The sequence below is a fragment of the Parasteatoda tepidariorum genome, chromosome 10 (genome assembly GCF_982258835.1).
Source record: "Parasteatoda tepidariorum strain Cologne lab strain chromosome 10, Ptep-v5.0, whole genome shotgun sequence".
In the NCBI taxonomy this organism is placed as follows: Eukaryota; Metazoa; Arthropoda; class Arachnida; order Araneae; family Theridiidae; genus Parasteatoda; species Parasteatoda tepidariorum.
In genome coordinates, this window is record NC_141764.1 from 24,814,049 (window position 1) to 24,829,821 (window position 15,773).

The window sequence follows — 15,773 nt, forward strand, 5'->3', positions numbered from 1 at the left end:
TACACCCTGCCTGAATTACAGACTGTATCTAAATGTTTCAAAATTCCTCAGTGATATAAAAGATACTTACTATAACTTACGGTACCCCATTCACTCTTCCACGGAACAGTAAGGTTAGCTCTAGACGAGCCCGCGATTGTTTAGAAACTGTATGTAAGACATGCTGCTAGCGCAAGCCGTGGATGGCCATGGCGTGCGATCACATATAGAAGTCTCATGCTGTGATTCTCCTTAAGTAAAATTTCTCTTCAAACAAGTTCCTTAAACTTGTTTCCTAGTGCAGAGGTTTTTTCACTCAGTTGTACAACATAGAAGAAAATTTTGACCCTAAACTCCAAAACAATGAATTGCTTGGTAAAGTAATAATCTGATAGGTAGGTACTTTATTTACGTCCAGGAGGCATGCCATCACGATTTTGTGAGGCCACTTCTTCAATTTAGACATAGATATCTTTCCTTCTCCTTTGGATATCCAAAGGAGAAGGAAAGTTTCGCCAGATCACTGTCGATTTTTTTCAACAGCAATCAAAAGTGCGTAAACCGCATACAGTAAGAATGACCCTATAGAGATGGGATTGCTAGATTAGTATTACGCAACTTGGTTTTGGCAACACAGAAAGTGAACACATATTTATTTACTTTTTAGCGGGGGAGGGATGAAGTTGAAACAGCTGATATATCCTATTCTTTAATTCCATAATGTTTATTTGTTTCTTTGCTATAAAGTGACTATAAAACTAATTCTTTACAATGATGATTTTGTTATCTATTGTCGTGGCATTTTACTGTGTGACAAATGACATTTTTATCTAAAGATTAACAATATTCACGTGACCAATGGGTTCTAGACTAAGGTGACAGATTGAAAATTGTAGTTTTTCTTGAATTGGAAACAATTTATTGCTTATCAACATGTTTAAATAAATAAATATTCACAATATTTTTTTTATTTACAACAATTTCTATTATTTTATGGTGTGTGTGCAGTTTTAGAAAATAATTGTGGCATTTTCCTAGATTATGAGGAAAGTTTGTTTTCCTTAATAGGTCGATGTTCAAATTTTGACGAAAATAAGCTCATTTGTAATTATAAAAATTAAGACTCTCTAAAACATAATTTCAAATTCCTTTTTTTTCTCAATTCATTGATAACCGACCTGTATTTCATCCAACAGTTATAAAAGAAATATTTAAAATAACTTATATTTATGCCATGTCATAGTTATAGTTTTTCAGCCTTGTCATTCATTTATTTCGTATGAAACTCAATTTTTAGGATTATGGACAGCTAAAATTAATATTGAAAGTGATAGCTTTATATTCTAGATTAATCTAATTTTGCTATTATATTCTAGATTAATTTTGCTGTTCCTAAATACTATGCTTAATATTCTAGATTAATTTAATTTTACAAATAATGCTTAGATAATTGATTGTAATTTTAAATTTTTTTTCTCGCCACCATAATAACTGAATTTTTGAAAGTGTAATTAATTTTAAATTCAAGTAAAAAATTGTAGTTTTATATTCTAGATTAAGTATTTCTTAAATATATGTAACATTTTAGTAATTGCTTGTGTGCCACATCCTTATTCTTTCATCTCTTATAAATCTTAATTTTTGGGAAACTCATAAGTAAAAATTGAAAGCTGTCTAGTACTATGAATGGTGTTTTCAATAGGAATGTGAACAATAACAATCTCGAGCTCGGCACCTACTCTAGTTCCGGTTAAAAAGTTTGCAGCTGCTTACTACAAATTATTCTGATATGCGATGTTTTCAAACGGATAATTTTGTTTTCAATAAAAGAAATAAATTAGATAATTTCTGAGCTCAAATCTGCCGTATTTCATAAGATATTAATGTTATTATGTAATTCTGGGTAGTTTGGAGTGAAAATTTGTTTTAGTTATTTTGTTATTTATTATTAAAAGAGGTGACATGGTTGCTAGATTTTGAATATCTCGCTTTTTTGGCAGTCTTGATTTGGCCTCTTTCCATTTGTTTATTACTGTTTGTTCGTGTTGCAAGCTGTGCACCATCTTACGTTGGTGTTAACACTTTTAGTATTGTAAACACAAGTATTGTTATCATTGTAAACATAAGTAATAAGTAATCAAATACATTGTTTGCAAGAATCTCAAAACACAATGATGCCAAATGCCTTTAAATACAACTGAAACAGTAACCCGGATATTTAGGCAGTCTCGAGCTTGCAGCTTTCCCTAGTGTAGAAAACACCGTCCATACTCTAGATTAATTCAGTTTTACTATTTGTCCTGAATTCTTAAAAATTATACTACAGAATAATTTTCATTTTGTCTGAATTCTTTTATTATGGCTTTTTTTTATTTCTGATTTTCTTAACACTTTTTAAAATTTTGTTGTGAAAATACTTTTCAATTAAATTTCAAGTGTTCAATTCAAAAACTTAAAAAGTTGCTAGGAAATTGTCTTAATTTTTATTCTTATTTTTTATTTATTTATTATTGTTCTTTTTAATGTTTTTCTTATCTCTTATGAAACTTAGTTTTTGGGAGTGCATACCAGCAAATATCCAAAAGATTATTCTCTATTCAGCTTAGACATATACCAAAAATCAATTCACAGCTAGATTTGATGCCACTTGTAGCTTGCAAAATATAACAGTCAAACATAAAGCCAAATTTTAGGACAAATATATGAATCTATCGAAAAGTTTCAATATTCATATTAAATATTTTCAAAATATGTAATAGTCATTTCTTAGTTAAAAATTGCTAATAAATTTTATAAAATCTGGGTTTTGGGCTGAAAAGAAGTCGAAAAAATAGTAGAGAAAAATTATTCACCTCTAGAATAGATAATTAAAATTCTCATAAAAAATTATAGATGTATATTCTAGATTTATTATTGATTGCTCTTGTTCTAAATGAATACTCTCTTCAAAATGAGTTTTGCATATGACGGTTCATTGTTGGAAAATTATTACGGAATAAAAATTTAGCTTTTGTGAGACTGCAATAAATTTAATTTTTATCTAGCAATTTATATAAAAACTAAATCAGCAATTTAGTTATTCTTTGGGGTTATAAGGAAAGAATGTTAAAAGTATAATTCATAACATTTTCAAATTATAAAACATTCAAAGTTTTGCTAGCTCTTTCATCCTTAAAAATTTTAAATTGTAGCTGATTTTTAACTTTTTCTATAGAAAAATAGATTTTCTATTTATTTATTTATTTAATTTTTTTTTTTTTTTTTGCTGTTCAATAAATTATCGAATTCATAATTTTAAAATAAATCTTTGAACTACATTTGTTTTTAATGAATAAAGAAGTTGTTAAAAAAAGCAGCGCATGTGATAGGACATTCTTAAAATCTTATAATTCTTATTGCTTTTTCAAAATGAAAAATTTTTTGCAATTTTTTTATTGCGAAGTAAAATTTTATTGCAATTAAAGAGTACCTACAGATTTTTTATGTTTTACAAAAACAAATTTCTATGATATTGACTTCGTAATTTTTTGGCTTGTTTTTTCAATAGTTAACGACTCATGCAAACGTTTTTGATAAGCAATGCAAATGTATAAGACATGGTCTATTAAATATATTCAGACGTTTTCCAAATTCACATTTAAAACTTGATTAAAGTTAATCATCAGTACACAATTAGAGAAGGTGATAACTTTTCTTTTTAAATGTTTGTTTAGTCTTCAAAAATTTTGATAAATTTTTTTCTTTTAAATTTAAACTTTTTATTGTATTTTTTAGGGAAAATCCCTCCCATCTCTTTGAATGTTTCTTTGAAATCGTCATTCCAAGTGAAAATGAAAAAAGTAAGTTTATTTTTTAATTGTGATACGTATACCAGTATTACTAATGAATGACTAACATATAAGTTTATTTTTATTTTGAATTTTAGAAGCATGGATACTTCAAAAATATCCTGAAGACTTTAACGATCAGGTAATTTTTTTTCTAATGTTCTTTTCTAATTAATTTTCTTTTTAAGTGTGAAGCTGCAGTGCAGTATTTATTAAACAGACTTAGCTGAAGTGAAAAACTTTCAGCGAACACAAAATCTCAGTTACAAAACTTTCTGCACGCATTGATTAACTCTTTCAACCCCCTTATTATGGCAAATTTGTTTGATAATCACAGAGTTTTTTTAAAAAAATTTATTTTTATAAGACTCTTATTTAACTATTACCACAGAGATAAGTTTGGTAAAAAACCAAAAAATCTGAAAGTAGCAAAATTTTATGTGCAAAAACACTTTTTAAATAATTGAAAAAATACCTAGGAAATTTAAGTTAAAAAAAAGTATGTAGGAAATGTTTATCGACCAAATGTATCAATGTTTTAATGAAAATATTGATTCAAGATTTTATTATCTACTTAAACTGTGAATATGAATCTCAAAATGTTTTTTTTAAATCACTGAAACATGAATCTCAACATTTAATTTAAAAACTGTGTAAATATGAATCTCAATGTTTGATTTTAAAAGTGCATGAATGCAAATCTAAATGTTTGACTTTAAAACCGTATGAATATGAATCTCAATGTTTAATTTTAAAATTGTGTGAATGCGAATCACGATATTTAATATAAAATCATGAAAGCTTGAAGCGGGATCTTAAGTTGTGTAAATGGGAATCACGATGTGTGATTTGAAATCATGGAATATAATTTTAAATCTCTTTTGAATTCGAAAGAAAAAGCATAAAAACCAATATTTCTTTTCTATTTTAGTAATAGTAAAAAATTTTCCTGAAACGTCATCCGCTCTCTTGTGTATATTATACTGGTCTGGTATTAAATGTATTGTTTCATTTTAGCCTTGTATCTAATTTCAGTATTTAGTTTCTAGCCAATAGCATACTATGCCTTTAGTTTGAATTACTTACAGTGAAAGTCTGTTTTATAACTATAATACATAATAGATGAAATTGTTGTTATAGAGAGTTTACCATTATAAGCAGATACGAAATAGACATATTTACTTCTTTTATTTTGAGCAGCTATTTTAATTTTAAAGTACATATCTTTAGTAGACTGCTTTTGCCTACAGATTGTAGGCTGAAATGCGTAACTCACTACATTTTGAAAGGCAGAAATGTTTAGCAAGTTTCATAATTGTAATAATCGTAATAATTTTTCCACAGAAGATAATGAAATGGCGTGCAATACCTTTTCACATCATTGATTAACAGACATGTGATCTCCAAAATATGCCTTCTTTTGAAGCGCTGGGCAAAGTTCTTCACAATTGTGGTGGAACTTTTCTTTTGTTAGGAAAAAGATAACTTAGCTGATGGTTGCCCACACTTTGCTTTACAAGAATACAGAGTCTAAACTATAAGGAAAAAAACTTTCTTTTTGCTTTCCTGTATTAATAAATTAAAAATGTCTTTCATTTAAATATTTTTTATATAGTTTTGCTCATTTAAGCAGCAGAAAAATGTCTTTCCCTAAAACACTTTTTGTTGTAATAACAGATAGTAATTTTTAACTAATTATAAGCATTCAGTTATTGTATCTTTAATATTTGCATTTTGAGGGAGACCTAGAAATATTTCGTAATAGCGAACTATACTGCATTCATTACATTGAGTGAGTTTTTCTTTTTACTCTATTTTCTAACTGCTTTGCACCTGCTATGCAAATTTTTACTTTCGCTGAGTTTTTTTCTTCATGATTTTTTAAACATTTCAATGGTTTTGTAGCAAATGTTTCTATTCTGTCTCAAGTATTATGACGTAGCATTATGTATCTGTAATATTTCATTTATTTGTATTTTTTATCTATTACATAACTCTATAATTTATTTTCACTTTTAGGAAGTGTTGAAGTCTGTTCCTGAATTTTCTTGTCCCTGCAACTTCACAAAGTAATAAATGTTTTTTTTTTATACATTTCTCTGTTTTTTCCCCGTTTTATATTAACTTTGTTTTTTTTTTTAAATAAATCTGATTTTATTAGAGTTTGAGTTCAGTCAGTGCTTTTCAGGATTTACTAAAAAGTAATGATATGGGGCATTAAACATTAAATATGCATATTTTTGGAAATATTGAACCCCCTTCTATACTTGCTTAAGAAAGTAACAACACCTCTTTTTGTATATTTCTTTTACTGTAGTAATCTAATTTTAGGATTAAGTTCAAATATAAGATTTATCTTTGCATTACAAAAAATTATATTTCAGTTCATTTTATGATGAAATGAATGATTTGAAAATTTTTCAGTTTAACATAGTTTAAACAGAAAAACTTAGGTATAATATGATTTAAATTTAGCCCATAAACATCTGATCAGATGCTTTCCTAAGCTTTTACATCCATTTCCCCATAAATCTATCAACATTTCTTCAATTGGGTATGAATCTTGGGCCACTTTTTTATCTATCCATTCTGCATCCTCTATTCTTTTAACATATTTATTTACACATGTTGTTCTTTTACTGAACAGTCTTCTATTCTTTAGTAACCTTTTTTTTGTTGAAACTCTAGACATTTTTCCGACTTTCTCTCTCGCCGAATGTAACTTATGTTTCAGATTTTTCCAAGTTTAATTTTTTGTGATTTTTTTATTACTTTATATCTTTGAAAAAGAAAATTATTATAGGGATTTTAGTGTTTTATATAAGCGAAGCTTATACCACTCCTCTACCTTTGTCAGCATAAATAAGCAAATCACATACCTCTCTCCTCCTAAAGTGCCTTTAAGTGGATTTTAAAGTTAATTTTCATATTGCTACATTTTTTTATGGGGGAGATTTTTCTTGAAGAAATTTTTAGAGAAGTTGAAATATAGAAATTGCAATGTTTAAAACATGAAATAGAAATATTTTGTATACTTACTATGGCAATTCATTCTGTTTCTTAAATCTGTTTATAGTCGTGTGATTAATGTAAATTCTCATAATCTTTTTTTCTTTCTTTTATCTTGCATTTTTCATTCTTTCAATTTTTTTTGTATTATGAAGAAAATTTTGTGTTAGCATCTGTGCCAAACAAGTTTCTATAACTTTTTTTAAAGATTTATTTAAAGTTAAACATCTGGCAATTTTATTTATTTCTTGGCAACTTCAGTTGGTGTTAACAAATATCAATATAGAAATATCTTCAGTATCAGACATATAGTAGGGTTTACAATATTTTGTGCTGTAACATTTTCAATTAATATTAACAATCTAGTTAATCTTCAATGAATAATATTATAGGATTTATGTATAGATATATATACTCACATATGTATGTGTGTGTTATAAAAAGAACAGCTGCTATTAAAAGGCAGCTTTTATAACTATCTGGAGTTGAACAAATTTTTTTGACTCCAACTTTTGCAAAATAGTCCTCAATATCCAGTCAACAACCTTGCTTTTTCTATTCAAAATACAACTTATTTTCAAAATTTGTGGAAGCATTATTGTTGCTCTTATTTTCTGCAATTAAAATTTTTATGAAGGTCAATGATGTAAGGTAATTTGTGTGAAAAGAATAAAATCCTTTTTTTTCTTTTCGGTCCAATCGTGCAACATTTTTAAACTTATTTATTTTTGTAAAAAACTTTTTTTTGAATAGTGTGAGTAAGTGCAATACAATAAGTATTGCAGACATGATTATGCTCCGGAAAAAATCCGGATTTCCGGATTTTTCGCTAATTGTGATAGTTTTCGGAAACCCAAGGTCCAGAAGTTTCAAGAAATCATCGATCACATTTATGTATAAAATTTATTTTATGTTTTATTTAGAAATATTAGAATTAGAATTTATACTTGGCAGCTCTTTCATTTGTAAATATTTTTTCTGCTATAATAGTAAATGTGATTAGACATAAAAGTAAACTTATACATAATTATCCATTTAAATTATGCTGCATATAATTTATTTAGAATTTCGACATTCATTTTTTGAAATGCGTCATTAATGATTTCACTCAAGAAATTTTCATGATTTTTGAGTTGGGCTCACAATTACCCCTGGTATTGTGTAAATGTTTAATAGATGAATTATAAATGTTTTGTTTCTTTTCTAGTGAAAACATTCAGCACTTCTCCTTTGTTTTGACCAGCTTAGACAGCAAATGGAGTTTTGGTTATTGTAGAAGTGTTCCCAAAACTCCAACTTTGTTTGTTTTGCTCAGGTATATTGAATTTTATATAGTTCTTTTTAATTTATTCAATTTGAAGCCAAATAGTTGAATCTGGTGCAATGATATTTCCTGATTTGATGTTATATTTACTTCACAAGCTTTTAAACTGGATGTTTTATCTACAAATATATTATTTGTTCATGTATTTGTGAGTAAAAAATTTTTTTTAAAGATAATTTAGTGGTTTTCAGATGCATTAATAATTGCTTGAAATTGATGGCACAGTGGTTAGGACATGACACTGTCTCTGTTAAGAGTCAGGGGTTTTATCCCTGGTTACGACGTGAAATCCAACCTGCCTAAAATAAATGAGTAACAGCTTGTCTAGAGCCGTGGTGGCTCTATGATAAGGACACTGAACTGTTATTGTGAAGAACTGGGATTCGATCCCCAATGGCGGCTTGAAGCCCACCCAGCTACGGATCTGTGGGTACCACCTTGTTTGGGAAGTTTGTTGACCACATTGCCACAAACATGCCGTTCGTCACATAAATGTGGAGCCTTAACCCCCTGGCCCACAACAGGCTGTTCCAGGAATGCTTTACTTTTTCTACCAGCTTGTCTGGAAAGTATAGGGAACAGATGCACAATTAAATCCACATCTCCACTGTTATGACGTTGGTTAAATAATTGGAGAGCTTTAACCTCAATGACCTCCTGGTCCTTAAGAGACTGTAATTGTTTTTTTAATCACCATTTCACTATGCATTTATGTTTTTCTAGCATGCATTAATATTTGTCAGCTTAATTTTACGATGAGTAAATGATCAAATAAGTATAAATTAATTTTTACAAATTTTCTTTTTTTTTTACGATAGTTTATTGAAATACATTGTTCTCTTGAACCAAAATTAAAATCATCGACCATAGTGTTGAAGAAAAACTTGACCACACTAGATTTTAAATTAATTTTCTTAGTAGATAAATTTTACCTCTCATAAAATACATTCATGAAACTGCATGAGAGAAAAGTAATAATAATAATAAACTCTCATTTATCTATAACAAAATTGCATACTAACTTATAATATTAATTTTTATTGCTGATTTTTGAATTTTTAAAATACTTAATATTCTATGAAAGTGTTTTATTTAAAATATCTTAATATTTCATTAAAATACAAATAAAAACAATAATTTTCCTTAAAAACTTTAAGACATAGTATGAAAATTTTAATGAAATGTGCTATGTTAAAGATATTCTTTCCATTTTTGAATAATTTTGCATTATATATAACTATTGAATACATTGCATTATTGACCCTGCTTTAAATTTAATGCAGTAAATTTGTTTTTTTCTTTCTTTAAAAAATAAAAATAAATTATTGCTTCTAACAGTTTCAAAATATATGACTTGAACTTCAAAAGTGTAAGAATTATTGTTTTAAGCTGTTTCTAAATACACAACCACATCTTTAGTAAATATTTTGTATTTATTTTTACTCCAAATAACATTTATGTATAATTTTATTTATAATTCCAGCTTTTTGCCTTGGCATGAAACATTCTACAAAATTCTAAATCAGATTTCAAATCTCACAAATGAAAGGGAGGTCAGTTATTGTTCATAAAGAGCTATTTTCTGCTATAGTATTTCTTGATTTGCCTATCAGAAATTAATGTGATATGTTTATTTATTTAGTCTGGATTGCTATCCAACTTTTTGGAATCTTTGTACAACTCTCCAGTACCTGATCCAGGTCTTAATTTACATATTTCATATAGTGATAAAGTATGTATCTTGTTAAAACAAATTATTAAACATGTCCTGCGAATTCTTATGCTTATTTCCTTCTTTTTCTTTTTTTTCTTTACAGGAACTTATTGTTTACTGCCCAAATCATTTAAAACTTCCCAGCATTCCAGAAAATGTATGTAATTTACTTATGCTACTCATTATCTTCACATCATTGAACAGTTTATAGCTTTTTTTGTTAGATTAACCATTTTATTTTTAATTGTTTTTCCATTTCTTTCTCTTTTTATTATATCTATATTGGAGGATCTTGTAAAGTAACCATACTGTTAAAAAGTTTTTTTCACACTCTTCTGAAAATGTATCGAAACTAATTAAATGAATTACTTGATAAAAATTGAAGTCATGTTATGGCAATTTGAATATTTTACTATAGCATATAAGAGGATCATTCTCTATTTTAATTTAGTGATACTATAAGTTGTGTCGATTATTATATTAATATTCATATTTATATTAATAATTTCATATAATATTATAATTTTATATTTATATTAATATTTTTATGTAATACGGAGGATATTGTTATTTAAATTAATCTTCATTCTAACATTTCATTATATTATATTCCTAATCTATGTACTAGTAATAGAGTTCAGCAAATTAAATTTATCTCTTAATTTCTGTGAGAATTTTTTTTTTCTTCCTTAAAAATAGAGCAAAATGTTATTGTTGTTAGTTGCTAGGATATCTACTGTGGTTGATTTTACTTTTTTATTGCAGTTTTATGTGCTCATTATCGCAAACATATTTTGTGTAAAGTGATAAATTTAAATATGTTTTATTCTGTTTCAGAGAAACCTAACTGAGTATTTTAATGCCATTGATGCACACAACATGATGGTTATATTTGCCAGGTATAAATCTCATTTTATAGTAGTAGTTTAAATCAGAACCAGACTTTTTTTTATGTTCCAAACAACTTTAAACCAAAAGATTGATATATAAAAAAAATATGTAAACTTTATGAAATTTTAGAAAAGCTTTATTGTATAATTTATTAAATTGTATGCTTGTAGTTGTTCACAGAGATCTTCGGTTTATGAAACTAACCTAAATAATTTGTTATGTTTGTTAAAATAAAAATTTCGTTTAAAGATATTTTAACAAAAAATTCCTTTAGTTTGTTTCATTGAACTTGCATTTTATTCTTATTGCATTAATCTAGTTTGCAAAACTTTAGTTTAGGAATTGTGTTAGTTTCTACCCATTTAAAATTTCTGATTTCTTTCTTTATCTTTTTATCACAAATACTTACTTCTTGATTGAAAACCCACTCAACAGCTTTTAAAGCCATATATTTTGCCGTTTAAATTACTCCTGAAATATTTTCTTAAAGAAATGAACAAGGTTGATATCAATAATTATTGATTTTAATTTTTGTTTCTGCTGTTTTCAAAAGTTTTGTCACTTTTTTAAAGTAGTTTGTGCCTTTTCTGTATTATATATTCAAGGGCAAATGAGCGATTTGGAATAAATGAAATTTTGTTCTAATATGTAAACATTTATTGCAGTATGCTTCACGAACGTAGAATAATAATTAAGTCAAAAAATCTTTGTCGACTGAGTGCCTGTGTACAAGCAGCCAATTCTCTTATATACCCAATGCATTGGTAAGCTTACTTTCTTCCTTTTTTATGTTATTACTCTCAATAAAGGTCAATAATTATCCAATAAATGTTTTCATACCAAACCTCATTTTATTAAAATTGAAAAAAAATTTGTCAATAACAAAATGATTGCTTATTTTTCAAATACTGTAAAAAAAAAAAGTATTTTAAATGATTTTGTTAACATTATTATCCATTTTTTTCATATAAAGGATTTCATACTGAAACCTTAACATTGTAACAAGTTTATTGTTGTCAAAGTTTGATAGCTGAATTCTGAATTTTTTATTTAAATTTCTTAATCTTTCTCACAGTTTTTATGAATATTGCTAATTACCTAATATTTTAATGTTTTTTTTTTTTACTTCTTTTTTTTTATTTTGGTTAATTTCAAAAATTATGTGAAAGTGATATGTTTTGAACATTATCACTTTCTAAGATGTGATTGTACAATGATTGTGCTTGTATATCAACTACTATGTGTTATTTAATTTTTATGCACTTAACTTATTTTCAACCTATAGTACTGATCATTAGGATAAAATTTTGTTTATTTTTTCTTAACTTTTCATTAGAAGTATGCGTGTAATATTCATGTAACAGAATTCAAGTATTTGTGACCTGAAAAATTGCTTTACTCATTACTCTATCAAACATTGTTCATAAAAATGCATTTTTAGCAAGAGATCGAGTAACAAAACTTTTGTGGTAAAGTTTTGCTCTCTGCATCCTATTATGCAAAATACACACAATGTTAAATGTTTCATTTAAAGAAGCGTTTCAGAGGTAAGCCAAAATCATCTATGGGAGGTGACTTAATGTAATTTCAATTTTATTGGATCAAAAAGTTTGGACAAACTAACCCATGAAATGAGTGTGTGTGGATTCTAAAGGAGAGTTACTGTGACTAAGGGAAGATTTCAAGCAAAATAATGTTGTTAATACAAAATTTTATAATGAAATATGTCTCTGTTGAGTTAAAGGTTGTATTCATGTAAGAGTTCATTATTATTCTGTGTATGGAAAAGCTGAAATAACAATGGTGAAGAACTGTGCAAAATTAATAGGCGCAGGGTATCCTGGCCTATTAATTTATTATATCCTGGCTTATTAATAGGCACATGGAATGTCATGAATTTCAGTATTGAACAAAATTTGTCAAGAAATGTCATGATTTTAACTATTTCTTTAAGGAAATCATGGAAAGTCATGGATTTAGGTGGTTAAAAAATCTAATTTTTAAAATGGAAATAAGAAATACCTTCCCCCCCCCTCCATTTCATGGTGTTCTGAATTTGTAATAAAATCCCCACTCACAGTCATATTTTATTAAAATATGAAATGTTTTTATCATGTTCGTTAAAAGTTATGGTGTTCTTTCAAAAAATGAAAGAAAAAACATCATTTCTGGAGCAAATTATCTTTTGAACTTCTGTGATTTCAGAATTTTTGTTATTATTTATTTTTTATTTTATCAATTTAAAATTCTAGCTGAAGCAAGCTAGTCATTGGCGAATTTTTTTATTCCGAAGTGAGAACATAAAAAATCAGGAGTATTTCTTTCCTTTCGAATGAACAAGAAAAGTATGTTTAGAATATAATTCTGCAGAGAAAAATTATTTGCTTTTGTATTTTTTTCGGCTATTTTATTGCTTCAACTCTTTCTTTACTCTGTTTTTTTTTTAAATTTAAACTCTTTAAATATGAAAATGCAAAGTATAACAGTTTTGGTTATACCTATCATTTCAATTTATGTTGTTATAATGCTTTTGTAAATTTCTTGTTGTGTTTTTGTCGAGAAAATAGTAACTTTATTAAGCCATGAAAAGTCATGAATTAGAAAATTTTAAATCAAGCAGATACCTTTTAGGCGTTAGTGTTGAAATCATTGATAATTCAAGAAAACTTGCACTTCATGAAGGTCTTCCACGTGTGACATATGACGTCAGTGCCAGCTAATCTTTGTCAGTAAAATTGCGTATTAAAGTTGAGCTAAGTTTCTCTACATAAGTTAGAATCTAAATTTACGATAAGTTAATTAAATGTAGAGGCGTATCGCACATCAAATTAGTTGAAATATAATTCTTTCTCATCTACTTCTTTTGCTTAGTTTATATTTATTAATCGTTTATTTATTTAATTGTAACTGTGATATATTTTTGTTTTGTGTACCTGGTAACTTTGATGCATAATTAATTAATGTTCCACTTAGCTTCATACATGTCTTTGTGTTAAGTCTCTGTGTAAATATATTGGGAAATAATTAAAATCTTTTTTGAAAAAATTTGGAATGTGTCACTTACCAGAATTGATACTTGACGGGCTTGGTTTACTCTAAATAGAGTTGAAAAAACAATTGCTAACATAAACAAACACCACGTTTCAACAGCGGTTCGAGATATCCACACTACGTCACTTACAGGTATCCCATTGGCAGAAATATTAGCGTCACGAAAGATTGAGGCAGAGCTTCCAGATTTCTAATTATTGAGAGGGTTCTAAAACTATTTCCCCTCCTCAATGCTTTTTTTTCATTAACTTTATTATTCTTTATTTCAGGCAGCATATCTTTATTCCTGTTCTTCCAAAGCATCTTATTGACTACATGAGGTAAATTGAAAGCTGTTTTTTTTTTATGTTGCAGTTGGGTCAATTTAAACTGTAATGCTTATATGGATAACAAAATTGTGTAAATTAAAAATATATTTGTTTTGAAATAATTGTTTCAGAAATTTAAAATATTTCTTGGATAAATATGATTCTGTGATTGAAGCATTTGCATACCTGCCAAGTCTCCTGTTTTTTTAACAAGGACTCCTGTATTTTACGACTATCTCCTGTTTACCTGTATATTCTCAAATTTCTCTGTATTTGTTTAAAAAAAATTTTAAAAACAATTTTTTTTACAATAAAATATCTGCTGATGGCTAAAATACTTCTCTTATTCCTCAACAGATGGTGCTATTGCCAGTACTACAGTATGTTGAGTGTTAATTAGTTTAAGTAGTTAATGATTTAAAAAGAAATATTATCTAGGTTAAGATTTATATACATATTTTTTAATTGACTAAATGCTCGAATAATTCGCTCATATTATTTCTAATTTTGAATTTCTCTTTTGACTTACATGATTATGTATTATGTATCAAAACTTTACTCGTAACCTAAAAAATGTCGCTAGTAAAATCTTCTTTATTTTATTTCTCCAATTTTGGCAGGTACGCGTTTGATTATATATATATGGGTCATTCTCACAAAAACAGTCATTTTCATGTCCCCAGTATATTTTATGTTTGTTTTACAGCTTACGAAGAAAAAAAATTCAGGGAAAGTGTCCTTCAGAATGCAAGCTAACAAAGGAATAAAAATCAAATTATCAATTTTTATTTTTTATTTATTTTAGGTAATTAAAATATACCAATATGTCATTCCCTCACTTGTCCTCACTGCTGATTTAAAAAAAGAAAAAAATTGTTTCTGAAATAAAAATTTTTTTTTTTACAAATTCGTGTTTTTTATTTCAGAATACTGAAATATAGAATTCAGAAAATCAATTTTAAATTTAATTTCTGATAAAAATATTAACACAGCACTATTTTAAACTTTGTCCCCAGTGTTTCGCGTCATTCCCTCACAACAATGTTTTTATCACCTGCAATCTTCTTAGAATAAAAATATTTTAATAAAAACTTCAGAAGTTAACAACTGGCATCATAGAACAAAATTGCAGTATGTTTCCATCTTCAACTTAAAGAAGCTTTGCTGTGGAATAAATTTGAATGAATCAAACCAGGTAAAATTTTTTACATTTGTCATTCCCTCATTCCCTTGTGTCATTTTTTAGAGTAAAATAAAATACAACTTCATCGAGAAAGTGGATAATTATATGTTGCTTTCTTGTATGAATATAATTGTATGTGATTGACTTCAGAAATTAATTAGGCCTAACTGTTATTTTTAAATTTTATTAAATTCGTCATTTCCTCACTAGTGTATAAAGTGAGGGAATGACGCTGAAGTGAGGGAATGATTCAAGATGAGTATATTATTAAATTTTTTTTTTGTTCAATCGTGCCAGCCAAATTTATTTCCCAAACCTGTAAAAACTATTAAATATATAAGACTAAATTATAATAAATATTAGATATACTTAGTATGTTATCATTTTCAAACTTTAGGTAGATGTAACTTAGATAAAAACATGTATTAAAATAAAATATCATTCCCTCACTATTAGTGTCATTCCCTCACTTTTTAAATAGTGAAAA

The 15,773-nt window shown here is 27.1% G+C and overlaps 1 protein-coding gene across 1 annotated transcript in view; it reads left to right on the plus strand.

Annotated features, from left to right (window-relative positions):
* The first annotated feature begins 622 nt into the window (after positions 1-622).
* LOC107454200 (DENN domain-containing protein 1B) overlaps positions 623-15,773 on the plus strand; it is a 40,346-nt gene continuing 25,195 nt past the window's right edge. The window contains exons 1-11 of the mRNA XM_087154006.1: positions 623-854; positions 3,754-3,818; positions 3,905-3,948; positions 5,826-5,875; positions 8,023-8,130; positions 9,623-9,692; positions 9,782-9,871; positions 9,957-10,010; positions 10,691-10,752; positions 11,410-11,508; positions 14,065-14,115. Coding sequence (XP_087010132.1) covers positions 838-854; positions 3,754-3,818; positions 3,905-3,948; positions 5,826-5,875; positions 8,023-8,130; positions 9,623-9,692; positions 9,782-9,871; positions 9,957-10,010; positions 10,691-10,752; positions 11,410-11,508; positions 14,065-14,115 — 710 coding nt within the window. The 5' untranslated portion in view covers positions 623-837. The remainder of the gene's footprint in view (positions 855-3,753; positions 3,819-3,904; positions 3,949-5,825; positions 5,876-8,022; positions 8,131-9,622; positions 9,693-9,781; positions 9,872-9,956; positions 10,011-10,690; positions 10,753-11,409; positions 11,509-14,064; positions 14,116-15,773) is intronic.